This window comes from Gadus chalcogrammus, chromosome 21, assembly GCF_026213295.1.
Source record: "Gadus chalcogrammus isolate NIFS_2021 chromosome 21, NIFS_Gcha_1.0, whole genome shotgun sequence".
Lineage (NCBI taxonomy): Eukaryota > Metazoa > Chordata > Actinopteri > Gadiformes > Gadidae > Gadus > Gadus chalcogrammus.
In genome coordinates this window covers 12,406,976-12,434,886 of record NC_079432.1, presented here as the reverse complement: position 1 = coordinate 12,434,886, position 27,911 = coordinate 12,406,976, and the positions used below count along the sequence as shown (strand labels likewise).

At 46.6% G+C, this 27,911-nt stretch overlaps 2 protein-coding genes across 2 annotated transcripts in view; both read right to left on the bottom strand.

Annotated features, from left to right (window-relative positions):
* Window positions 1-24: 24 nt before the first annotated feature.
* LOC130374505 (ras-related protein Rab-32-like) lies at window positions 25-12,759 on the bottom strand. Its single transcript, XM_056581301.1, has 3 exons — window positions 12,353-12,759; window positions 3,588-3,865; window positions 25-1,304 (listed from the first exon to the last, which is right to left on the bottom strand). The coding sequence occupies exons 1-3, from the start codon at window positions 12,564-12,566 to the stop codon at window positions 1,155-1,157; spliced, it is 642 nt and encodes a 213-aa protein (XP_056437276.1). The 5' UTR covers window positions 12,567-12,759; the 3' UTR covers window positions 25-1,154.
* A 2,199-nt stretch (window positions 12,760-14,958) lies between these two features.
* The window catches only part of LOC130374503 (metabotropic glutamate receptor 1-like), a 20,765-nt gene continuing 7,812 nt past the window's right edge, over window positions 14,959-27,911 (bottom strand). The window contains 6 exon segments of the mRNA XM_056581300.1: window positions 14,959-15,808; window positions 17,369-18,305; window positions 19,471-19,597; window positions 20,812-20,980; window positions 21,857-22,103; window positions 23,811-24,046. Of these exon segments, the coding sequence (XP_056437275.1) occupies window positions 14,959-15,808; window positions 17,369-18,305; window positions 19,471-19,597; window positions 20,812-20,980; window positions 21,857-22,103; window positions 23,811-24,046 (2,566 nt within the window).

The following is a 27,911-nucleotide window of genomic DNA, read 5'->3' as shown; positions in this document are numbered from 1 at the left end:
GTACAGTATAGACATGGATTCAAAAATGTATACAACAGTCATTGGTTAAAATGTTTATTCTTGTAGACGTTTATTCTCATGGGAACACCATATATAATCGAAATTACATGTTAAAAAGATTTCACTATACAGAGATTATTATTCCCCATGTCAAGAGATTATAATCCTCTGTCAAATGATCTTGTTTTATCAGTACACGATTTAACACATAAACAAACACCAGTTAAAATACATATTTTAGACATTTATTTTTTTACCGTTACAAAAAAAACCTTCATTTTATTCATTCAGACCTATTTCATAGCAATGTCCTTTTGTGTCCTTCAGTGTAGGGTCTAGAGAAAACACTGACAATGTGACACACCTATATATTAAAAATAAACACCAAATCAACACTTCTGGAACACTATTTTACATGCTGTACCGTCATGAAAAGGCTAGAATGAAGAACTCTGGGAGGAAAAACTATTTGTGGCTTGAAGACCAAAAGACATGACAGAGAGATGCCCATTTTCATTCAATTATTTTTAACATGAAATTCTTATTGATTTTAATAGATACAGATGGATTTAAAACATTAGGCCGGACATTTATAAAGGCATTTGAATCCATTTAGTCCGCTTTTCGGGTAAGCCTCTCAATATCGTCTGCTTTGTCAGACACAAAAGCAATGCGTCTGACGGGGAAGTGCGTGAGATGGATGAATACTGATCAAAGAGACCGGGGGAAATATACCCTGACAGTTTGTTTTCTCAATGACGATGGATGTGTCAGTGCCATATTTTCAGCACCTTTAACATTCGTCACAGTATAATGGCTCGGGGGGGGGGGGGGTTTCTGGGTCAGGGAGAGAGGCAGCAAAGATTATAATTTACAAAAAAAGGACAAATCTTGAGAACAGAATGGAGTCATTTGTATGCATATCATCTTAAACGCTGCCTTTTCCTCCCCAAGCGATTTATCTGCATCTGTGGTTGGTGGGGGGGGGGGGGGGGGCAATACATTTGGCAGTGCAGTGGAACAAAGAGAGACATAGTCCATACAGGCCCTAGGTCACACAAGGACAAGACACACCGCCGCATGGACGCATGCGTAGGCATTGGTAGGGCAGCAAGGTTCTGGGTCTGCGTGGGGGCTGGAGGGCCGAAGCGGCACTAGCAGCAGCCCGACTTGCTCTCCGCAGCCACGGTCTCCTGGTGCAGCTTGATGCGGTCTCCGTTGGTCTCCTCGTAGGGCAGGCCCTTGTCATTGGCCAGGATGTTTTCTACCAGGAAGCGCGCCGCCTCGTCCACGTTGATGTTGTCCTGAACGAGAACACGAAAACATGGCAAAAAGGTTGAAGGTAAAGAAAATTATAAAACAGGCCATCACAAATCCAGAAGCCCTCAATGGGAAACAACAGAAATGGGAAATTACTAAGTAGAGTCATTACAAAATGAATAGCCTCATTATTATCACACCGTTTAATAGTTTACACTTTGATCTCCCATCGCTTCACTGTGTTCTCATTAGTAGCTGCTTGTCAAAGAAAAATTTGACTTGAAACCATAAGAACGTCTGACGCTACAACACAACACATCCCATTCTGCTAGTTTTATCTAAAGTATTTTTGTGGGAGACAGTCTTCGGGATACAAACACACACCTTTCTGTCTTTTTCTTTCTCACTCACTCAGTCAGCAACTCATACACTCGCCTTTTATGACACACACACACACACACACACACACACACACACACACACACACACACACACACACACACACACACACACACACACACACACACACACACACACACACACACACACACACACACACACACACACACAGAGGTTTAGAACAAAGAAGTTTCCACAACACCTCGGGACATGGCATTGCGGTGATCTCGGGCTGGTTAGGACGCTTTGCATATAAACACACAGCATGTCACACGCTACGCATGCTGACGTCTGCTCCTCCTTCCTTGCTAGTCGGGAAGCTGTCTGCTGCCCGGCCACTTCAACCCCCCACCCCGTAACACACATCACATGACTCAGCATGGGATGGGTTTTGATTACAGTCACACGTAATGACTACGGAGCCAAAGGGAGGTTCCAATACCATGCAATGAGCCAGCACTGCATACCTGCAGTCAACAAGCCTGAGGTGTGTGTGTGTGTGTGTGTGTGTGTGTGTGTGTGTGTGTGTGTGTGTGTGTGTGTGTGTGTGTGTGTGTGTGTGTGTGTGTGTGTGTGTGTGTGTGTGTGTGTGTGTGTGTGTGTGTGTGTGTGTGTGTAAGAGAGGAAGAATAGTCATAGGCCGTCAAATAAGAGTTTGGGTGGTTCCAGTCATGGAACAAGCCCTCGTGAAATGTCTGAACTCGGTGTCAGGCAGAGATGTCCCCTTCAAATGAAGTTAGGCATCTCTGACCGGTAGAAGTGTCACATGCAGCGCTCGCGGCGCTACGTCTGTCACGCCGTCCCTGGAAGCAGTCAGGTTCACACAGGGGTTTGGGGACCAATTGGGATTTATGTTTGATTATGCTGCCATTGAAAGAAAATGTGGAAAATTGGTTGGAAATATATTGCGGGAGGGGGGGGGGGACATGTTACTTTGTTAGCCATTCTGGACTACAGCTTGCAAATTGAACCAATGGGTAAAACCTGACCAAGAGTGTGCTTATGTGATGAAAGTTGCATTTACTGTCCAAAGATGCATGGCTACACAGCCCATGAAACAATGAACCTGCAGTGAACAGGTTCTGTTCAATGCATTTCTTTGTTTTAAAAGCACAAGCTGATTGCGGTTTAGCATGTATGTTTGTACAATGCATACATTTGCGTTTTGTGCATTTTGATGAACTGTATCAACAATAATTCAGGATACCATCGTAGACACCCACGATTCGGATAAACATTAAAACCCATGAAGCATGTGTTTTTATTTGTATTTAATCCGTTTAGATCTTAACTAAGACTGATCAAATAAGTGTGTGTTACACAAGCGGTATTATGACCAAAAAAATTTGTTTCAGCTGTTTAACTCAACATGATTCCTGAAAAATGACCCCAAGAGGGGTTTCTCTCAGCCAGTATTGGAACTGGCTTTGCAAGGCAGCTTAAAGTCTATCTTGTACTTTTCATTTTCACTGGTCACTAGCATCACTGTTTATAACGTCCATTGTGGATTTCAAAGACATTTTTTAGAAGGGGATTCATTACACATCCGTCACATTGTTGGTGTGATGCGATGGGATTCCAACTGGCTGTAAAAATATATACCTCAAATATAGGATATTTATCTAATTTGAATGACACGTAACTTTTGTGAACTCTGATATGCGGCTTAAACTGTACAATTTGCATGGACAGACAGGAATTATTATGCAATCCTGAAATGGCTTGTGGTTCAAATTTACTTCTTTTTTTTATCTGACCATGGCAGGTATCTCACGAGATTCATAACAGTGAATGACTTTGTATTTCTTTTTTACAAAATAGAAATTATACAACAAGTGTGTGTGTGTGTGTGTTTGTGTTCTATTTCCAGAATGCCTGATCGTTTCTAGAGCGAGTCTTTCCCAGTCTCTCTCTCTCTCATATCTCACCTTAGCGGAGGTCTCAAACCAGCCCAGGAAGCCCGTCTCCCGGCAGAAGTTGTCCATGAGCGACGTGTTGCTGGTGGTCTCCTTCTTCTGGTCACACTTATTGGCCAGCAGCACCGAGGGGATGGGGCTGCCGTTGGCCAGCTTCACCTTGCTGTCCAGGTCGTGCTTCCACTTGGACACCGCCTCGAACGTGGAGCCCCGCGTCACGTCGAACACCACGAAGGCCCCGACAGCCTCCTTGTAGTACACCCGCGTCATGTTGCCGAACCGCTCCTGACCTGGTGGCGCAGGGTCGCTCAGAGGATTTAGTACGATTATTCACTTGTATCATAATAATAACAAAATAAATGTGTTTTCCAGAAGAAGCTTGTTGGCATGAGCAAAGGAGCAAACGCCCACCGTATGAAGCACTGCCTACTGCTATGTTGGAAACATTTGTAGAAAAAAAATGACTCTTAATATTAAGAGGGAGATTTAAACTAACAATGACCCTGGATAGGTCTGATGAAGATTGACCACGTCCTCTCGGACACAGTCAGGCGTGCATTGGTCAATAGAATGTAGATAAACGGCAGAATTGGCAGGAGCTATGGCACTAGTTATAAATTAATAGGATGGCAGCTTCAAAGAGCTGTGTGGTGTTTCCCCTGGAATGTTTGGGGATTTTCTGCTTCAGGTTATACGTTTTTATGTAACAGATTACAACTTCGTATGCAATTGCAAACCGGAACAACAGGATTGTGGATGGGGAATTCCACCTGGTGTTTCCTCCAAATATAAAACCAATAGAGGAACCGGCCTCTTGAGCAAGACATGAATAAATGGATTAATAAATAAATACGATTTTCTTTCAGCATACCTTTCAATCTCTTTAAGTCCATGAGGCACTGAGGGCCGTTCTTTGGTCAGGGGGGAGGGAGGGGTTCAATGGGTAACCCTTTGAGTCACATCAAGTGGTGGTCTGCATTCATCCCTACCTGTCTGTTCACATTATCTGTTCTCAACTTCTCTACCCTCAAGTCTGCCAACAAGCAGGCAGAGACAGAATAAGACCCTCAAGTGTGGTTTAACAAAAGGTTGAATACTAGTTCTTGACTAAAGACACCTAGGAGAGCACATGCTCACAACACTTACAGTAGACTCAAAAATGTATCCTCATTGGAGATGTAAAAATCAGACACATTATCCATCTATTCTATATTAAGAGCGCAGTTGTATAGCGAGACATGACTGAAGAGAGAATTCACAGTAAATGTATGTATCCACAAGAGGAGACGTCACACTGTCTAAATTTATTTTAAGCATCAAATAAAGTATTGAGTCTATCAGGCAATCAACCACTGACCACACATATTACATACATTAGCTACAGTCTCGCAGCCACATATGATAGATTCAACATCAGGGTTTTTTCTAAACAAGGGAACAGGGGCGCTGCGCCCCGATACTCCCGGCGTGCGCCATCCTACCGAAATGCCGACTGAACCTGTCAGACTTGGATCTGTACTTACATGCTGCTGTACAACATACACTATTTCTCAAAACGATCTTTTCTCCGCGAAAATATCCCAACACCACCACCTGACAATGTGTCTGATCCTCAAATAACTTATAATTACTCCAAAAATATTCCGATCCGAATTGGAGTTTCCCAGACCGAGTCGACATGCTAAGGTTAAAGTTATTAGCTGCTATGTATTTGAATGGGTTTTTGGTCAAGGCGCTAAGATGCTAAGCAAGTATACAAGACCATTCCAGTTCTCTCTGCACAAAGCGGTTTCAATGAACGACAGAAATAAACAAATGCTGAGTGTTGATCAAGAGTTTTGCGAGAGCAAAACGAACAGTCGAACAGGGTTCCCTGTTACCAGGGAACCCGTAGCAGGGGACTAAATGGCAGCTGCACGGCCGAATTAGCCCAATAAAAGTGTAGTAACCCAGAGAACCAGCTACAACATAGTTTTCATCCAAACGAGCCGTCTTTAGCGAACGGTGAATTGCATTGGCTTCTACGAGCAGTCGGCTTTCAGCCGCGAGCTTAGGGACCGTCTGCAAAGTGCAAAACTGAATTGCATTGGCTTCTACGAGCAGTCGGCTTTCAGCCGCGAGCTTAGGGACCGTCTGCAAAGTGCAAAACTGAAAACGACAACAATAGTAACATTTCTATAGCGTCGCCATTATTGACTCTAGAGCCCCAAAACTTGTTCCATAGAGGCATGGCACAGGAGGTCTACCATGACTAACGCTACCTTGAACCACCTCCTCAGGATCAGTATTGAGGGGCCTGCAATTGATCAATTTGATTTTGACAAGGCAGTGAGCCGTTGGGGCAGTCTCAGGAACAGACGGCTGCTGTTGTGATTTGTCCTACTTAATAAAAGTTTTGCCAATATTTTTGAAATTTGTCGTGTTTATTTACAGGGTAAAGTTGTACAAGTCTACCAAAAGTTGATAGTATTTTAGTTTTTCAGGATGACCACAAGAGCTAGAATTTCTCTCTAAGATAGCCTCAGAATGTACCATTTAATCATTATTTTTTCAAAGGCTTCGCGCCGTGGGGGGGGGGACCCCCCTTCCACACCATCCCCCGCATCGGTCGCGTTGCTCCCTCGGCTTTGCGCAGGGGTCTGCTCCCTGCTACTTTTTTTTTCTAGAAAAACCCCTGAACATCATCATCTTCCTTATGATACATTCCCAATAAGACGGCTGCCAACGTGAAGGTTACGCAACAATCCCAGACCGCGGTCACCGTGCAGTTTGGCCAACATTCAAGTTCCAAATACCAAAATAGCAGCGTTGAGGAACTGCAAACAGACTTCCTTTTTTATGCGCTTTCACTACACTAGCACCACAATCTCTTTCTCTTACAGCCGGGCACATATGTGACAGGGTAGGGGTGTGAGCAAGCCAGGGAACATGCACCGCAGGGCCTAGGGGCGCTGCCAGTAATTGCTTGTAATTGAGTGTCTAATTTTAGCCCCCGTAACCTCAGGTGAGTTCAGGAGAGGCATGACACAGTGGAACGGAGAGCCGCGAACCCGAAGGATAAAGAACCTCTCTTCCAGGGCTCCGGGAGCCTCCGAAAATTGCTATTTTACATCATTCATGAAATATTATAAGTTTCACTGCTGACAGTAGACAGCTTTATTAAAGGAAGTGAGAATTTAAACCAAAAACAAACCTGTCTTAATCGAAGATATTTTTTAGAGATTTCTTTTGGGGTTTTTATTTTGTGGCTTTAAGTGAAGTGAGAGGGGTAGCAGCTTGAAGGTTCTCGACTGCAGAGTCAACGATTGGCAAAACAAGTATCACTCCCCTGATTGTTGGAAATGGCAGCTCTTTGCTTTTCAATAAAAAAGGTAGGATGTGACAGGGGTATCATGCATAGCTTTGAGAGTAGATGAATACATAATGTTATGGTTTATTGGGTTCGGTGAAATTCACGCTAGCTGGCATTGAACAGAGTACCGCTCAGAGGTCTATGAGGAGTCTAAATTTCTTCCGCACCAAGGTGAAGGAAGATTATCGGTAAATGAATAGCGGCTAGCCGGCTACCAATGCCGTTTTTCTTGTTTTTGGACTCGAGGGACGCTGCAGTGAAATGTGTTGCTCTCCAAGTGTATAAAGAACACAGATTGGCGCAATCAATGAAAGGGTGGAAAGTACAAAGGGAGGAATGGACGTGACTTTCAAGCAGTGTTTCATCTCACTTCCGTAAACAGGGGATTAACTTATTGTGATCTGGGTTTATCATTAGAAGATGATTAAAATGATGACGAGATGCATGCCTAAACACAGCTATACCCATACACAGTAAAGTCTGAAATACATAAAAGCTTTGCAAGGTTCATTAATGTTGATCGGTAATGATTATTTTTAGGTTATTGAGGTGCTATTGGGTAGGAGTCTACAACCCTATAAGTGACAGCCAGCCCCACCATATCTGACATTGACCAGACTCGTTTTAGCAAACCCCACAATGTTCAATAGGAACATAAGAACAACGGATGCATCAAGCTCAGCAGCAATCTAGATTGCAATCTTTTATTTGAATTATTTCATTCAAATTCACTGAGCTATACTCTGAGAGGGTTCATAACTTCGGTAACTTTGCCAACATTGTTGCATATGGAAACTCTTCCTAAGGATACTAAAAATGACCTCACGAGTATAGTTAGATATAACTGTTTATTAGATAAAAATGTAACTGTGTGTGTGTGGCGACCGTGTGTTTCCTTAATTGCTTCACTTTTTAAAACAGACAAACTTAATGAATATAGCTCTTGCTGTTTGGAAAAGCAAACAGTTGTTTGATTCATTCCTGAGGGGAAGCTTGGTGGACGACCGCATGCACTCAGATTGGTCTTGTGTGCAAAAATGAAAGATTCCTAAAGCTTTAAACTGTCAAAATCCACAGAATCCTGCACTGATCCGGGCTATCCCTGTAAGACCATGAGCATCAATGACACTTTTGAACGTGTGAAACAGAAACACCTCATTAAAAGAAAGCCACTGGTTAAAGACACGATTGGATTATCATTGTGTGTGCGTGTGCGTGTGTACAGACAGAAGTATCATCATTATCCATAGCCCTAGCAACTCCAGTCTCCTGCGCTTTATAGGCGCATAAGTCTGAGGGTGGGTTGCCATAGAAACTGTCCAAGCCAGACATTGCAGTAGCAGACACAGCAGTCTTCCCGTTTGTTGGGAGGCAAATGGCTGTGAGACTTCAAACGACAACCCCCTTCCCTTACACCACCAGAGCTACCATCTCTAACTCTGAAATAACATCAGTGTATTGTACACTAAACTAAACCAAAGTTTTGCTTGCAGCCCCCACCGAACCTAGAGAGACCTGCAGAAAGGCTGATGTACACGTGACCTGCACGTTTAAATCCCAACAAACAGCACGTGAGAGGTGACCAGCGCATCCAGAATGCGGCAGCGCGCCTCGTCTTCAACCTACCGAAGTTCTCCCATGTGACCCCCCTCTTCCGGGACCTCCACTGGCTCCCTGTAGTAGCTCGCATCAAATTTAAGACGATGGTACTGGCATACAAGGCAGTCGATGGAACTGCTCCTGCCTATCTCCAAGCATTGCTAAAGCCACACACCCCAGCTCGATCCCTCCGCTCAACTACCTTAGCTGGACGTCTGGAACCTCCATCGCTAAGAGCTAGCAAAGGCCGTTCAGCAAAGTCACAACTTTTCTCGGTTTTGGGACCTCAGTGGTGGAACGAGCTCCCTGCCGCTCTCAGGACCGCTGAGTCGCTCACTATCTTCCGAAAAAGACTCAAGACTCACCTGTTCAGAGTCCACCTCGACACTGCATAGCCATCCCCCCCCCTTCTGGCCACCATTGTATTGTATTGTATTGCATTGTATTGTATTGCACTGTATTGTATTAGAGCACTTAACTGTGTAGCAACTGCTGCCATCATGGCTGTAACACGGGAATTGATTAGCCTAGCGATTGTGGTACTTGCACTCTAGTACCACAATCGTGGTACTAGAATCCTGGTTCTATGAACATCCTTTCTGTACCGACAGCGATATATTGATGCACTTCTTATGACAAATGTACATATTGTAAGTCGCTTTGGATAAAAGCGTCTGCTAAATGCCCTAAATGTAAATGTAAATGTGACCTTCTATTACCTTCTAAGTGCTGGTAAAATAGTTTGGATTGAGGCGACATCTCCTAAGTTTGAAAGAGTAATACGCACATAGTTCAGCTCCCCCCAACTAACAGTAACACTCCACTGAACCCATTGCTGGTGGTTGCCTCTCTCTCGCTGTTTGGCTCTCTCTCTACATAAAGCCCTGGCACGAGGCGGCCCAAGCCTCTTTACTCCATGCCACAGTGTAATCATCCTGTCCCCGGCACAGGGGAGTGCACAAGAGGGCTGCAATTCTGGGCTAAGACCGGAAAGGGCAATTCCCCCGTATCACATGCTTCCACTGCCACCACGGGAGCCCGTCCTATTCCCAGCCGTGATCACCATCATTCCACCAAGACCGTATCATTATGAAAAGGAACAAGTAAAGAAAAAAAAAGAAAGGACTAGATACATCTCTGGTCCTTCTCCCTTCGGAAAAGTCTTCATGAGGAGGAGTTTGCCATTTCCGAACAATTGAACAGCTTAATGGCTGGTCTTCTTAATGAATGAGTCAACCTCTGACTTCCACTATGCTTCCAGCGGATGTTTTTTCCCTTTTTTTCTGTTGGTATTGTTAATAATGAGTACTCAGTATTCATCTCCGCTGTAGTCAAACATTCTGTGGTTTATTTTATTATTTTTTGTCCATCTTGGGCTGAACCTGTTTGGATAACGCCTGACTCGAAACTTCTTGCACGACTCGTCTTGACGAATTATATCCATGTGTGAGTGTGCGCGTGTCTCGTGTATTATTCACCCTCTCCGTTCTTCTGATAGAGTGGTATCTGGGAGTGACAGGCAGACTGCCTCCCCTGGCATGTCGGTCCTAGATGCCTCTGCTTGCCGGGGCCCAAAACGGTGGCAGAGTTACTTTGTGTTTTGTACTTCAAACCGGCAGCTGCCAATCACACCCACACCCATCCCATCCCCCATGGTAGACAAGCTAACCGTTGTGACAAGCCCCTTGACGCATATCCCATTCGCCTGCGCCCCAAAGTTAGCCACGCCGCGAGCAACGAGGTCCAATCTAAAAACAGCAGTCAACCATCCTGCTGCTCTGATCCGTCGCATCTTATGGGAGGGACTCGAACTTAAGCCTTTGGGACGACAAAACACAACTACGACGCAAGCAAAGAAACACGATCAACCTCTTGGAAATACTTCCAGATTTCCATTCACGTGTTGTGTATTGTTGCTTGCTATGTCTTATTAGTGTTATAAAGACCAACATTGGTGCCACTTCCACACACACACACACACACACACACACACACACACACACACACACACACACACACACACACACACACACACACACACACACACACACACACACACACACACACACACACACAGTTGAACCATGAGTGAGAGGGCCTCCAAACAGGAATCCCATTCTTTACAAAGCACCAGCAGGTCTCTAATCTTGCGGCGTGATAAGCATAAGTTCTAGTGTGACATCTTCCGGTGCGGTCTCCTTGAGAAAGCTCAAAGGAGTCCAGTATGATACAGACTTACAGAGTAGAGGAGGGTATATCTTGTTGTACTTCAAGGCAACTTTCTCTTCCTGTCGAAGTAGAGAGGCTTGATAGGTCGAAGCCTTGTTTTATGTGCCTTCATGTAAAAGTATTTGAGGTTCCTGTAATCCATCTATTGAGCTACTGAATACATTTACACTCTTAAAGAGTCACAGTTAGAGGCCTGCTACAATAATGAACTCAATAAAACTAGAGAAAAGGAATAAGGAAAGAACACGGATGACATAACTTCCATCCACATATAAAAATAAGCTCTTTTGAACCCAGCTTGCCTACTTATGAATGATTAACTACATCCTTATGCACAGAAGGGGGTAGGTTACTAAATGTGCTCCATTGTCTGAATTGGACTTCATTACACAATTCTCTTTAAATGGGGTGGCTAATTCAAATCCAACTCAAACACAGTTCAGTCCACACACACACACACACACACACACACACACACACACACACACACACACACACACACACACACACACACACACACACACACACACACACACACACACACACACACACACACACACACACACACACACACACACACTTAAAGTGACGTATGATGATTGCAATCACATAGTCTGTCAATATTTTCAAATAATCATCCAGTGGAAGCGACCGAAATCAAAAATAGTATTTACTGTGGCAATAAACCTATCCATTTAAAATGTTTTGTCTGCCCCCTAATTAAAGGTGAAAGTGATAATCTAACAATAGTTGACATAATGTAAAAAAAAAAAAAAGAGATAAAATACATGGTTGTCTGTAACCTGACAAAAATTACTGAATACCTCTCAATTAATGCTAAAATACAACAATCAACCAATCTACAATCTTGAAATGTTTATGTTATGATCATGTGATGTGGAGAACCCATAATGGAATGCAGCGCGCTGCAACCAGTGTTGCCAGATTTGGCGGAAAATCTGGTCCTATCTGGCAACACTGCTCCCCACCGGTCCACATAGCGCTCCTCTGTTCAGGGCGGAATAACGTGACCTACATTCCACTGCCAATTAAGCGGCTCAGGGCTCCCACGTATCCATCGCTCCAGGTTTTAGTGATAAAAAAGGGAAAGACCATTGAGCGATGTATATTGTTGACATATTAAGAATCTTAATATGCAAATAATCAATGTTTAAAGGCAGGCTCATATCTTAATTTAAGATATGAGCCTGCCTTTAAGTATTGATTATTTGCATACCGGGATTCGCGTGTAGGTGTGAAGACGCACACTACAATGGAAAACGTCGTTCCTCTGGAGGAAAGCCACGGTTTGAAACATTACTTTAGTGTCACAAATACAAACTTTCGCTTTCTTTTGCCTCATTTGCTTTCAACCAATCATGTTGCTAGATGCGTGGATCTTTAAGCGCGTAATTGGCTAACACACACTCGGCCAGCCCAGAAGTAAACTGTAACACAAAGTGTCAGTAAAAAATGTCTCATCAAACACTTAGTATTTTCCGCCTCCTTAGAAGTTCTGCCATGACAAAGTAAGGTTGCTGAGTCCGAGATTAGTTAGCTAAACCGGGAACCCCGCAACTTAAAAGAAAAGGCTTACCAGCTATATCCCAAAGTTGTAACCTCACCAGGGTTTTGCTGTCCCAGTTGATCACTTTTAGCGCAAAGTCAACACCAATCGTGGCTCTGTAGTGCTGGGAGAAAAGCTGATGCACGTATCTCTTGATGATGCTCGTCTTCCCCACGCCTAATTCCCCGATCACCAACACTTTGAACAAGTACTCCTTGCATTCCGACACCGAACCGCCAGCCATGGTGAGGGTAATCGAAACGAGCGACTACCAACTGTGAGATATGTTCCCTGTTTTACTCGTCCTCTCTCATGTAAAGTGACTTTGAGGCGAGATCACTTTAGAAGTTCGTATCCAAAGGCTGAGGAGAGAAGATGGAACAGAGAGTAGACCTACGTACAGCTCACCCCCACCCACTTACAACCACCTGATAAGTCACAGGACCCGGAAATGTCTAGCATAACAGATTGCGGGGGCCCCGCCCACCACTGAGGAGCGTACAGTAAGAGCACATCAGCGACTGCTGCCTGATACTTACCTGGGGTGCATCACTCCATTCAAGCAAAACTCATACCTTCATTGATTACATTTTAGGGTTTTCAGATATTCTGTGCACTTTTGAAAACAGACTTCTATAAATTTAGCATTTTTTCAGTCCCATAATGAACCGTTTGTTTTGGCTTTTTTAAAAGGTAATCAGGTCGTGGTAATATAAATATTTTCGTTTATTTTACAGTATACTTGCCCAAACACGAAGGCCTATTTCATTCTAGATTTGACAGTGTTAAACAGGTGGCACCCTCATAACTTACATTTCTTAAAATCTTTAAACAACTTCTTGAAACACTATAATAGACCAAAACATTTGGAAATACAATACGATTGCACTATGTCACTGTACATTGTTATTGTGGTACTTGGAAAGTTGCATTTATAGATAAAGAACTAAGAACCATAAGATTAAGTAACTACTTAAATTTATAATACGAGATTTAAGCAAAATTGAAAACACGTAATCTCATTATAGTAAGTAACATTCGGTTACTTTGACAACTGATTATTTTCAAGAGAATACATCCGACTCATACAGTTAGCTTAAAATACCCCAATGCCAATACACTGTTCCTTGACAAGCATCTGTAAGACAATTTCAAAATGTATAAAGTTTTGTTTTTTTTTTTCTCTGCACATTCTAAATGTATAAACATTTACCGATAGTACAAACATACCACTCGTGTGAAAAACAAGAGATGGCTCAACAGTATTACAAACTTTGAGAACTTATACAAGTACTGTGTTCTTCCCCATTACAATGGCACAGCAAACTCCAAAAAACATAAGAAATATCATAAACACTGCATGGTATAGCTCTTTGTCACATCCCCATGCTTAGAAAAGTCGGCTCAGGTATGATTGTGTGTAAACCTAGTAAACAACATTACCATCATCTACAATCAAGCAGACCTTTTATCAGCTACATATTTAAAAAGTGAACGCAGGGTAAAGTCGACAGATTACAGCTTTGATTGGCACATCGAATCCATATCAGGTCATGTTTCACACAGCGCAGGTTTTTAAAAGAGAAGAAGAATTCCATCTCGGTCATATATTCTGTTTCTAATATCGAGCACACACTCCTTTCTCACCCTCTTACCATTCAGCATCGTACTTATCCATAGCAGTGCGGTGATTTAGTACGGCTTTGTTTCTAAAAAAAATTCAATGAGGTCAGAAGAAGAGAAAGAAGCAGAGGCGTATTCTTATCAATGAGAGAAAATCCATCGTTCCCTGTCACACACACAAGCCTGTCTCTACTGCACGTATACAGTGTCGCAAAAGAAAACAGTGCTGGATAATGGTGTCATGATATGCACTTAGCGTAGCGATGTCTTTGGAGTTGGCTTTTGTCTGTATCTTAACGTGCAGCGTTCGCACACAGACCACCCAAACGTAGCCTTCCCTGTTCCTACACTTATCATTATTTTGCTTTTAATTCAGGCTTTTTTTTAATTGCACATCAACTAGACGACAGCTACATCCTTCGTTGTGATTCTGAGATCTGCTTTATAATCCTGTCACATTTTGGCACACAAGCTAGCTAGTTTTGGCACTGTTCCCAGTTGCAGTGTTTCCAGCGAGTCTACGTTGACTCACAGCCCTTCGGAAGCAGCGTACTGCTCTGGCGTTGTTCAGTGTTCCTGAATCGTACCAGGTATTTATATTTCCTATTGAGACAAAATAATAAAAGAAAAAGAAAAACATTGAAGCAAGCAAATGAGAGAGCAAAAATCAGAGGAAACAAAATTTGAGAAAAACTTGATTTAAGTGCAGGGGGATATAGTTCTGTGCTATGCTGTGAATCCTATGTGGTTTAAGTGTTACTGTCATGTTCATGTTTGTCATGTTTGTCGTGTTTGTGCATTGTGTGTGCATTTGTGTGTGGGGGGCATGTCAGGGTGGGCGTGTGCAGTGGCATGCATGTTTTGAGCGTGTGGATGTGTGTGTGTGTGTGTGTGTGTTTGCTTCTCGGTGCACATGTAGGATCTGCGTGTCAGCCCCGGTGGGTATGAAGCATGTCGTTGGAGAGAGTGAAGGTGGATCCCCACAGGTTGCCTGCCCCCCGCTCCCCCACCCCTCACAGCGTGGAGGAGCTCTGTGTGAAGTCCCGCAGTATGGCGGCGCTGTAGGCCGCGCCCGGGGACGTCCCCGGGTAAGAGTCCACTGCCGGGGACACGGAGCCCTCTGAACACACAGAGTCCCTGAAGGGGGAGGGGGGCGACAGAGCCAGGGAGTCCTCCAGCGTCAGCTTGCTCTTGGACAAGCTCTCCTCGTCCTCCTCCACCTCTTCCTCGTCCTTAGAGTCATGCATGTAGCTGTGCAAGAGGTCCAGTTCGTCCGTCTCGGGCCCCTCCTCTCCGAACACCCCTGCTTGGAGGGCCGCCGGAAGGCGAGAGGGGGCCAGAATCTGAGGCGGGGGGGCCGTGTCCGTCGGCGCGGGGCGGGGGTGGGGGTGGGGGTGGGGGAGGGGGACACTGGAGCGATGTGTTTCCACCTCCGCTCGTTGAAAGTGCTCAGCGGCGACGACGGTGCGGCTCGGTAAGGGAGGGGGCAAAAGGGGCGTGTCTGGTTGGGGGCCCGACCCGGGGCGTGTCGGGGGCTGTGGGCAGGCGGGGGTCCAGAGGGGGCGCTGCGAGTCGCCCTCCTCCTCCTCCTCTTCGTCGTCGTCGTCCTCCTCGGCCACGTTGTACAGGGCCTTGGTGACGGGGGGCTCTGTGGGGAGGCGGGGGTCTGTGCCAAGGTCGCGGGGGGTCGGGGGCTCACAGCTGTGGGGGTCGGGGGTGTTAGTTAGGGGCCTGATGACCGCCATCTGATTGGTGCCGGCTTCCTGTTTCCTCACATGCACAGACAGTCTGTGCCACACATTCCCCCCCCTCGGAGGGTGTCTTGGACCTGATTCAGACCATGACACAGACTTGCCATTAGAACTACGAACGAGACAGAGAGCCAAGTTACTATCGCAGGAAAAACAGAACCAGGAGGTGCACCACAAAAAGTAAACGTCAACGTCACACGGTAGCAGAGGTTCACACGGCAGCCAACACGGTTAGCGGTTGCGACGTCTCCGGCGCTATGCGTCGGGGCTAGGGCGCGGCGCGAGGCCAGGTTGATAAGCGGGCCGCCGTTCAGTGACTCGCGGCGCCCTGTGTGTACATCTATGTACGATTCATAATATGCTCCGTAGAGATAATTATGAACGCCGGCAGACCTGGGATCGTGTTAAAAGCCATTCAGTTAACTAAGCTAATTAAGACCCGTCAAAGTGTCTATCGTGTTAGAATGGGTGACATGCACTTGCAGTTGTTAAGTTTGTTTTTAGTAGTGCCTAGAGTTGGTCTTAATATGACACATGAGTTGAGGGCAGTGCAGGCTAGGGTTGACTCATGGGATTAGTCAGGGGAGGGCGGGGGGAAGGAGGGGATGGCAAGTCATGCTGAGAATCTGTAATTTGAGGTTATTCAGTAGAAACTAAAAGGGCTGCCAGGTCGCAAATCTCTGGGAGGGTCACAGCATCGTTTAGCTTCTTTTTTTTTCGAGACTGTAGAGGATGGAAAGGTCATGAGGTTAAAGACCACCACTTAATGCCGCCACTTAGCCATGCAGAAGGATTTACAGCGCTCACCTCTTTAAGTCACTGGTGGCTGAGGCCACAATGTGTGACAGACAAAAACACCCTGTGGTGGTTGGCTAGAATGCTAGACTAACTGTCCCATCAGACAGGACTGATTAGCTGACACAGTGTGGCCTGGCAACTGTGCTGTGTTCATATACAAAACACATCCACGTTGTTCTTTAATACAACTAGAAGAAGATAACACTATCAATCCCCAAAGGGAGATCCCGGTTTGACGGACAGTGTTCTTGAAAGATAGTGTGACCCTCCAGAAGAGATAATAAGCCCTGTGTCCAGCTGGGTTAGATCTTTGCTTTTCTTTGCCCGGGTTTAGCAGGGGGTTGGTAGACACACCATGACAAAGGGGGAGAGACAACACTTATAAAAACATATGCAGGGTCATTCAGATACTTTGTCCTCCTCCTTACTAACTTGTGTCGGGGGTTTGGCTTTGCTGTGGATCTCAAAAGAGCAGGTCTTATGCAGGTCTAATTTCGATCAGTGAATCCACATTGAACCGTCACAGATATATGGCCCCGCTAGCTTTTAATATTTAAATCAACAGTTGACTGAGCGCTCCCAGGTTGGCTGATATTAGATTTTCACAATCGGATTTCCATGATAATGTTCTCAGAGGGAGGGGGATGTCTGAGGGAAATCCTTCAATAGCTCTTAAGATTCTGCAACGGTTCCTCAATAGAAAAACACGCTCAATAACACAAGGATAAAACAGACTCAGAATGATTAACACAGGAAAGTACTCTCTTTCTAGACCCGGCTATCCTACCGTACGATTAACAGTTAACCCAGCGAGTAAAATCAACACACAAACACACACACAACACACAAACACAAATCGTAGAAGGTCACTCACTTTGCATTGGCGGGCGCGGGCTTCTTGCGGCGGAACATGTTGAGCAGGCTGCTGCCGCCGCAGGGCGCGGCCGTCTTGCCGTCGCCCACGTGCATGCGCACCACGTCCGACGTGGTGAAGGCGCTGCGCACGTTGCGCTCGGGCTTGGCGATGATGATGTACATCTTGGGCGTGAACATGCAGCCCAGCGCCACGGTGACGCTCAGGCTGACGGAGAAGGACGTGGTGATGATCTTGTAGTTGGAGCCGAAGTAGATGGGCACGAAGGCCAGCCAGATGATGCAGGTGGTGTACATGGTGAAGGCGATGTACTTGGCCTCGTTGAAGTTGGCCGGCACGTTGCGCGTCTTGAAGGCGTAGTAGGTGCAGCTCATGATCAGCAGGCCGTTGTAGCCCAGCGGCGCCACCATGCCCACCGTGCTGGTGTTGCAGATGAGGAACACCTCGCTGATGCTGGGGTAGGACTTGACGGGCATGGGCGGCTCCAGGATGATGAGGGCGATCTCCAGGCTGAGCTGCACGCTGATCAGCACCGAGGCGATCACCACCTGGGCCCAGGCGCTCATGAAGCGGGGCTTGCGCGTGCAGATCTTCTTCTTGCTGCCCGCCAGGATGCGGGCGATGCGGTTGGTCTTGGTGACCAGCGCCGAGTAGCACATGGAGGAGGACAGGCCGACCAGAAGCCTCTGCATGTAGCAGGAGGCCACGGTGGGCCGGGCGATCAGGGTGAAGGGGCAGATGTAGCCCATGAAGATGCCGGCCAGGATGATGTAGCAGAGCTCCCGGCTGGAGGACTTGACCACCGGCGTGTCGCGGTACTGGATGAAGATGAAGGTGACGAAGGAGGTGATGAGGATGCCCACGCAGGAGAACGCCACCGCCACCATGGACTCGATGTCCGACCAGTCCAGGACCTTCAGAGGCAGGGGCTCGCAGACTGGACAGCACAGGGGGAGAATAACACCACATGTTGGGTTGGTGTTGACTTTGCAGTGCAGAATGACAGCCCAAGGTTAGGATTACTCCTGTTCACTCTTTTGCACACTTTTCCCCCTTATTTGTTAACGCATCTCTCTATAATGGTGGTGTGTGTATGTGTGTGTGGTGTGTGTGTGTGTGTGTGTGTGTGTGTGTGTGTGTGTGTGTGTGTGTGTGTGTGTGTGTGTGTGTGTGTGTGTGTGTGTGTGTGTGTGTGTGTGTGTGAGAGTTTGGTTTGCCGGTGCAGCAACATGTTGTATATGTCTGTCCATGTGCGACTCTCCCGTAACATAGTTATTATCTCATGGGGAAAAGTGGAACAGGCTTATAGAGGACTAATAGGAGAATATTGTGAGTATTAAAGTAATGACCCAGCAAGCCATAAGTGATGCTCTACTCTTAGCAGCTTTAAAATAGTCTCCCCTGCAGTCAGGACTATAAAGTCCAATTGTTCCTGGAATGCCTCGGCTATATATACATTAAAATCTAATTAAACGATGCGATTAGAATTGCATTTATCCAATGTTCCTGAAATAGAAAAAAAGGGGGAAGAAATTAATGAAGACAAAAAAGACATGAAGGATAATAATAACCTCCAAGTTCAATTAAATCATCCAGCGAAAATAACTTTTGAATGTAATTATGACTTCTGTTCCGGGTTTACCCGTTGTGCCTGTGCCCCCTTCTGAGAGGGCGTTCCATAAACTACACAATGCTACAGCGACCCCATATCTCATAGCCCCTCATACTGCCAAGCAAAGGTCAGTGCAGTTCACAGAGGAACAAGCAGGTAATGAAATGAGGCTGGGTCAGTTCAAGGGGAATACAGTGGCAGATATTTGGAACCAGCATAAAAACGAAATCCTCCGTTTCGTTTGAGTCTTGACTCGACCCCTTTGTTCTCCCTCCTGGGTCGGTTTAATATCACACCATTCAGCGGGGGCTTTTTCCAAAGCCACTTACTCTGACTTCAGGCACAGGTCATTAAGGAGCAGTGAGCGGATCAGCACCTGGCTCAAGGTGCCTTCAGGTAGACTGTAGTGGGTAGACTGGCACGGAGCCCAGAAAAATCACCACGCGCCTGGCGAGGCAGTGGTCTGCGTGTCTGTGCGCCTGTCCGTTACCTTCCAGCTCCTCGTCGGGCCACCAGCCCAGATCGCAGGCCTTGCAGGTGAACTCGTCCTGCACAAACTCGTTGTCCTTACAGGTGGTGCAGATCCAGCAGCAGCTCACCTCCCCCTTCCTGATCACCTGTACACACACACACACACACACACACACACACACCATGGGCACACGCACAACTTCCCGATCAGTACATAGTCTCCAGTGGTCAAAGCGGGCAACAGTGTTGCAGTGTGATGAGCTATAGCGATAATGGCTGCCATACTGAGTGGTATGATACAGGACGTAGTGGTGGTCCAGAATAACATGGGGGGGATTGGGAGATGTACGCTGGTGTGTATACTTTTTTGGACTGCTTTTGTCCACTGGTGGGATTTGTACCGTGCCGATTCAGGTGGGTAGATTAAAAGCAATCCCCCCTTGGTCTCACCTCTGCTAGTTTGTAATCTGCAGATCTCTGATGTGCCGTGTGGCAGATATCTCTGCTCGCTACTGCGCTAACTCCTGCTTACTGGGGTGGTTCTTTCTCAGGCCCTCTGTTAAATCCTCCATGCTGCTGCTGCTGCTGCTGCTGCTGCTGCGATGGCGGATATTGCGCACAGTAGGGCGCTTGGGGGGGGGGGGGAGGAGGACTTGATGAGGACGGAGCTCGACATCCACGTTGGAGGTTCGCAGACGTCCGATAGTAACCACTACTAGCGCCGCCGCCGTGAATACACGAGTGTTTGGGTGTGCGTGCTCTGGCTCTGAAGCCCTGAGACATGACACTGACGCTGCGACCAGCGGAGCCGGGAGCCGCATTTACATTCCCCTCTCCCGGAGACGCCGTTATCAGCGCTGTGATATGTAAAACAGGGGGACGCCGAGAGCCAGGATAACAAAGCAGATATCGGGGTGTGGGAGAGGGGAGAGGGGAGGGGGGCAGAAGGCTCTGATGAACGGCATGTCAAAACCCGACTTATCATAACTAAAGTCACGTCAATTCAAGTCGATTTTATTTGTATAGCCCTTAATCACAGTGGCGGTCTCAAAGGGGCTCAAATATTGTCGACGAAGTAATCACTCGTTCATTCTTTGGTTATTCAATAAAAACACATTTATGTCAGTTCATAATGATAATGATTTCCAGACGCAGATGGATTTGGCAGACACCCATTCCACTCAGAGTCTGAACTTTTTGTTGCCAGGACGCCGATACGATCCATCTCATTCAACGGTGACTAAGTCCTCCAACAAACAAACCGCAAACCGTTCTCCTCACACTCAACAGTGAATCACGGGCCAACGCTGAGTGACAGTCAACAGTGGCCGGCGCTAAGCCCCTCCCCCCCCCCCCTCACCTTGATCTGCCCCCTCTCGCAGGGCTCGCTGCAGACGGAGCGCACCATCTCGCTGCTGTTCATCAGCAGCTTGCTGTCGTCCATGCTCAGCAGGCCCTCGTGCCAGTAGCCCACGCGCAGGTAGTCGTAGCCGTCCTCGCCCATGTTCTGGAGGTTCATGATGTCATACCTGACCGGGGGGGGGGGGGGGCAGGGTGAGTCAGAGGAAGGGGGTTAAATGAGAGGTGGGAAGGGTCAGCGTTAGAACGAGTTGAGCGATAGAGTTGAGTGAAATCACAGAGGACAGGGTCGGAGCTGAGTGACAGGTGACAGGAGACAGAGATGTTAGGGTGGGAGGGAGGGAGGGAGGGAAGGAGGGGGGGAGGGGGGGGGATATAGCAGTCAAGAGTGCATGGACGCGGGGTTACCAGGGGAGATAAGGACATGAAGGCGATGGAAGAGGTGAGCGTGACAGCTAATTTAATGATAACGATCCCAGAGCTCAGGGAACCACTCCTTTCTTTTTTATCTCTACAAAGTGTGAGTCACATAAGTAGTTTGTGTGACATTCTACAAAGCAATCAAAGGTACGTTTTTTTATTTTACAGGGAGCACTGTGACCCCGATATTTTAATAAAGAAACGTGAGGGGCTGTTTTGTCGCTGCAGCAGGTGACCTTGAGCGAGGCGGGAAGTGACAAGGTTATTGTGTCCATGAGGTGAAATGACGGCTGTCGCACACTAATGACTCTGTTTGTGTGTGTGTGTGTGTGTGTGTGTGTGTGTGTGTGTGTGTGTGTGTGTGTGTGTGTGTGTGTGTGTGTGTGTGTGTGTGTGTGTGTGTGTACTGTGTGTATGTTGACAATATGTGTGTTGGCGTGTGTGTGTTGGCATTCCGTCTGGGTGTGTGTGCACTGTTTGTGTGTGCATAGGTCAACACCAAAAATAATTAAAACCTTGAAAGACATTAAATCCTTCTCAAATCCCTAAGACGCCAACATTCCATCCAGCTGTACCATCCCCACCCCCCCACCCCCCTGTTACCTCCCCCACTCCTCCCTCCTTACCTTCCGGGCGTGTCGCCGTTCTCGTCAAAGTAGACCTCCTCCCCGGAGACGCCCCTGAAGGAGGTCTTGAGCAGGCTGTCCAGCAGCTTGCTCCCGTCAATGGGGTCCATGGCCTCGCAGAGCCCTGGCTTCCCGGGACACAGCTCCGTGTGTAGGTCGTGGAGGCCGTGGGCCATGGCGTAGATGGCGTTGATAACGAAGCCCATCTTGCTGTCCTGCACGTAGTTCTCGTGCAGGCTCTCGTTTCCTGTGAGGAGGGGGGGGGGGGGACAAACCATGGAGTTATTAGCAGAGAGGATGCTGTGGGGAAAGGGCATAGCCTACTAGAGGAAGGGGGTCTGCTTGGTTTGGTAGTTTGGGTTTTGGGGGTTTTGTGCGTCAGGGAGACCAAAGCCAGTGTTCATGACGCGATGACAAAACGCGAGTCGTCATGTCGTCATTGTTTCCCAGGGAAACAATGTGAAGCCTGCGATGCAAAACGGCCCTTCTGCTCAGCAGACACGGAAAAGAACAGCCCTGTTGGTATGTCTAGAGGCCTCGTTGAAAACAGATGTGTGAAACTGTGCATGGCAAATTATAAAACACAAAGTCAGCCATTGATCCACACGTTGAAATTATACGACAACAATTAAAAGCTCTTTATTATCCACATACAATCTGGCCCTTCCCCGTTGTCCGAGATGGCCTCTTTGAGATGCACCCATTCCAATTGCATTAACAACTGCATGCGGGAGAGGGACGTCTGGCTGCTACAAACGTTGTCCTTGGACCACAGTGGGTGAGGGGGTTTGTACAAACATTGTGCACCGGTGACTCATTCCTTTGTGATCCTCCTCATTGAAGACGTAATCTGTGGTTGCTTTGTGGCAGAGTTTGACTGACGCGACTCCAACCTTGGACTAGGAGTCCAATGCTGCCAATTTGTTTAATCTCTTTGCTCTCCATGCTCTCTCGCGGCTCACACACAAGCGCGGAGAAGGGGAGCCATGATGGGCCGAGAATCAGTCAAACCCTCCCTGGTGCCATTGTGAGTGAGGTGCGTACACAGTTTTGTGTAGGGAGATTGAGGGGGCACAACACCGTAGCCACCACCAGAGCCTTGGTTAAACAGTTGCACTTACCACCCTGAAGGTCTTTGGAAAAACGGAGTATAGAATTGTAATGTGAATGAATACAGTAGATAGAGAAACAGCAATTACTCGTAAGTTATCACATTTTATTGGTTCTTTTTTGTAGTGTTTTTAATTATTATTTGTAAATTGTCTATTAAGTTTATGTTGGGAGGAGTTAAATCGAGATAAATCAACAGGTATTAATAATAAACAATGGGTTACTGGCATTAGATGATTAATCAATCCGTGAAATTGTAATAAGGATGTTCTACATGATTGGGATTATAGTGTACCTTAAGATTGGTGTAAAAAAATAAATGAATAACTCCATTTAATTTACCGTGATCACCTTAAGTGGACAAGGAGAGAATATCAGGGAGGGAAAGAAAAGAGAAAACATGGGGAGTTTTTGTTACCAAACAGTTGAATCAGTGCTGATTATCACTGATTGAATGAGACTGTATTTTACAGTTTTTAAGTTATTGTTTTTGTTTGCCATTGTTCACAATTTTGTTTTTAGACCATATTTTCTACAAAGTACTATTTCATTAACTAACTGCCACTGTATTTATTTATAATGCAAGTTGTGCAAGTTTTGTGTGTTGTTATAATGTTCAGAATACATAAAACTATTGAAACTACCTAAATATATGGATGTTTGATAATGAAACATAGTAGAACGATGGTAAACGTACAATAGTTACATACATACATTAACAAAAGGGTCTCTGTTACATGTATTATACGCCAAACTTTCATTTAATTTCTCCAAAGAAACACAAACGTCCCATTCTGTACCGTTCCACAAACACACAAACCAAGATGGCTTGCCCCCGACTCACCCAGGCAGACTTTCTTGTAGTTCTTGTTCTCCTGTGCGTGGCCCGGCAGGCGGCACTGGAAGCGGTACTGCCAGAACTCGGCGAACCAGGGGTTCCTGGTGTTGGTGTCCAGACGCAGCTTCAGGAAGTAGTCGTCGAAAGACGTGACCTCCGCCGACTGCAGCTTCATGGTGATGCCCCCCTCCGCCTCCTGCTCATAGCCCTCCACCACCTCGTCACGGTCGGCCCAGCCATCGCTGCAGAAAGAGAGAGGGGGAGAGGGAGAGGGAGAGAGAGAGAGAGAGAGAGAGAGAGAGAGAGAGAGAGAGAGAGAGAGAGAGAGAGAGAGAAACATTAAGACAAGCGTCTAAAACAACAGGAGATCTAAAGGAGGAGAAAAGTGTCAAAACAGACACAAATGTTTTATGAGAGACACAGGATTCTCGACAGTTGATGCTGCTATGCCATCGCATGGCCTCAGAGTTCCGTGCATACTTTCCCTAACAACGCTTATCATGATCATCATCATCATCATCATCATCATCATCAATCTCTTGTTTTAATGTCCACCTCCTAGACAATCAATCCAAGCATCCTCAGCTGCTTGAATCTGAGAAGCCCTCTGTGAATACCCTGTAACTGGGTTGGGTCTGAGCTCCAAACACCAGTAATTGGCTGACTCTGTCACTCACAAAGTGGGTGAGAGCTCCCTGCTTTGAAGTTAACCTTAGTGTAGGAATGTGTGCGTCTGTGTGTGTGTGTGTGTGTGTGTGTGTGTGTGTGTGTGTGTGCGTGCGTGCGTGCGTGCGTGCGTGCGTGCGTGCGTACGTGCGTGCGTGCGTGCGTGCGTGCGTGCGTGCGTGCGTGCGTGCGTGCGTGCGTGCGTGCGTGTGTGTGTGTGTGTTTAGAGTAGCAGCCTATACACTGCAACAGTGAACCAAACTTGGACCATGTCTTGCTTTAATCACATTCCACTAGAAAAGCCTTCGCTGTTGTCCTTTATCTTCAAGGAATCTCCCGTTTAAAAATTAGCCTGACAAGCCTGGCTGGTGTCTCCTCCCAGCCTGCCCACAACAACACCAATGCAAGAGAAAGTGTGCTGCGACGCCACCGGCTCATTACTAATTGCAGGCTTTACACAAAGCCCTGAGCCGGCTGGTTTGTTGACTCATGAAGCACTCTGTTCAAAAATACAAATAAAATCTCCACTGAACCAAAACCATTTGTCTGGCTAACCCGTAGGTCTAAAGGGAGATGGAAATGGAAGATATCAGTCGGGGTTATGCAGTGTATGAGAAGACAACACCATTTACACCTTTGTGCTGTGTCTGCGTATTTCTCCACTAAGGCTAAGCCAGGGCTCTGTTGTGTTTTTTTATTCCTTGGTTGCAAGCTCTGGTGTGGGGTAACACACTGCTGTCTGGTCGTATACCTGCACTACGGACAGACACCAATTAGGGAGTGTCTTCCAACAAAACCAATTACCTCTGGCACATAGAATGTTCTGGGGGATGTTAGGGGTGTGTGTGTGAGTTTAAACCTCTGTTATGTGTGTTTGTGTGTATGTGTGTGTGTGTGTGTGTGTGTGTGTGTGTGTGTGTGTGTGTTTGCGCCTGTATGTGTGTGTTTGTCTGTGTGTTTTTTTTTTTTTTGTGTGTGTGGTTGTGTGTCTGCAGTGCATGTGCTTAATGCCTCAGAAATTAAATCCACAATGCCAATGCCAGCATGGAAAAAAGTATCAAACACAATGTTTGCGTAATACAATAATACTGGTGCTCACCATAAGTACTCAAACAATTGGATCCAAGTTGCAGCACGTGTTGTCAACACTACATACCAACAGCTACGTCTTATTGCTGAGGGTTCAAAAGGCTATTGGAACTGAGCCACCCCAGTCTGTCTCCTAATCCAATTAAAGCCGCACACACGTGAGTCAAATAGACCCTGGTCACATTTCTCCAATTAAGTGAATACTGTGTGTGTTCTCACTGTGTGTGTGTGTGTGTGTGTGTGTGTGTGTGTGTGTGTGTGTGTGTGTGTGTGTGTGTGTGTGTGTGTGTGTGTGTGTGTGTGTGTGTGTGTGTGTGTGTGTGTGTGTGCGTGTGTGTGTGTGTGCCTGTATGTGTTTGTGTATGTCTGTGTGTGTGTGTGTGTGTGTGTGTGTGTGTGTGTGTGTGTGTGTGTGTGTGTCTGTGTGTGTGTGTGTGTGTGTGCCTGCGTGTTTTTGTTGGTGTGGTTGTGCATGTTTGTGTATGTGTGTGCGTGTGTGTGTTTGTGTGTGCCTGTGTGTGTGTCCGTGTATATCTGTGTGTGTGTGTGTGTGTGTGTGTGTGTGTGTGTGTGTGTGTGTGTGTGTGTGTGTGTGTGTGTGTGTGTGTGTGTGTGTGTGTGTGTATAAAGTTAAAGGAGCTGCACTGTACATGTAACTGCATATAATGCGGTCTATTCAACGCAATGCAATACGATGCTAATCACATTTGTTCCAACATAAAAATAATAACTTAGATTCATTCAGCGAGGAGAGTGAGGCAGGGAAAGAGAGAAAAGAGAGGGAGAGAGAATAAAACAGAAAGACAGAATGGGAAATAGAGAGGCAGAAGTGAGGTCGTCAAATTGTGATTCGACATTCCACATGAATATTGCATAAGGCATTTTGGAGGTAGAGGTTTTTGTGTTATTCAGATTGAGTAAAACAACTACAATTCTCTGTTCCTTCCATCATTCTGTTCCCTATGAAGTGCAGTGGTGCAAGCCTTCATATCACATTTGAACTCTAAAGCCTTGGCCAATACAAAAGCCACCAGAACGTCCACCGCTGTTAACGAAGCATGCAGAAGGACTGAACAGTACACGTTGGCTCGCAGAGAGCGAGAAAAGAGTGTATGCTGTCTGAACTAGACACGGGCAGTGAGGCCAATTGAGCCATGTCAGCTGAACCTTTTAACAACTAGCATGTGGACAAAGTAGATCCGTATTATCCGAGCGTCGCCAAGCACAACAGAAATGTACCTCGCCGTGAACTCCCGTGTTGACCTCCCGAGACCATTTCACGAACCATTAAGTTCAGGAAAGTTGACTACCAAAGGCGGGTTGGGGCTTCAGACACATGTGGGGGAATCACAGAGGCAGGAGGTTGCTGTGCCCTGCCCTTGTCTGGTTGGGAAGACGCCAAGCATCCCAACATCTGGATAATTCATGAGCGATCACACACCCCTCCTTCGTTCGCCGATGATCTAGTTCCAGTTTTGGATGGCACATTTTGTATATTTATGCGGCTATGAATTAATTGGCCGGGTAGAGATTTAATCACATGCTTGGTTGCCCCTAGAGGATGAATGGGTAGAGCCTCTCACAAAGAAATAGTGGAATAAAAACAGATATTTAAAAGAAGGCCTGATTAGTAGAGAGAGAGAGAGAGAGAGAGAGAGAGAGAGAGAGAGAGAGAGAGAGAGAGAGAGAGAGAGAGAGAGAGAGAGAGAGGGAGAGAGGGAGAGAGGGAGAGAGAGAGAGAGAGAGAGAGAGAGAGAGAGAGAGAGAGAGGGAGAGGGAGAGAGAGAGAGGGAGAGAGAGAGAGAGAGAGAGAGAGAGAGAGAGAGAGAGGAGAGAGAGAGAGAGGGAAGAGAGAGAGAGAGAGAGAGAGAGAGAGAGAGAGAGCGAGAGAGAGGGAGAGAGAGAGAGAGAGAGAGAGAGGGATAGAGAGAGAGAGAGAGAGAGAGAGAGAGAGAGAGAGAGAGAGAGAGAGAGAGAGAGAGAGAGAGAGAGGAGAGAGAGATAGAGAGAGAGAGAGAGAGAGTGAGAGAGAGAGAGAGAGAGAGAGAGAGAGAGAGAGAGAGAGAGAGAGAGAGGGAGAGAGGGAGAGAGAGAGAGAGAGAGAGAGAGGGGGAGAGAGAGAGAGAGAGAGAGAGAGAGAGAGAGAGAGAGAGAGCGAGAGAGAGAGAGAGAGAGCATGTCGAGGCTAGGGGGGGCTCAGGTGGCTGGATGTGAGTGTTTTTAATCCCCTCCCGGCCGGTGTTCAGACTGCGGTCTTTATAATAACACCAGCGACTACATCAATATCAATACAGGAAAATAACAATAACCCCCCCCCCCCCCCCCCCCACCCACAGCTTCGCCCACAACAAA

Coding starts and splice junctions, on each gene's coding strand:
- LOC130374505 (XM_056581301.1), bottom strand. CDS start 12,566: ATGGCTGGCGGTTCGGTGTCGGAATGCAAGGAGTACTTGTTCAAAGTG. Junction 3,866..12,352: donor ACAACTTTGGGATATAGCTG/GTAAGCCTTTTC, acceptor CTGCGCCACCAG/GTCAGGAGCGGTTCGGCAAC. Junction 1,305..3,587: donor GGTTTGAGACCTCCGCTAAG/GTGAGATATGAG, acceptor GTTCTCGTTCAG/GACAACATCAACGTGGACGA.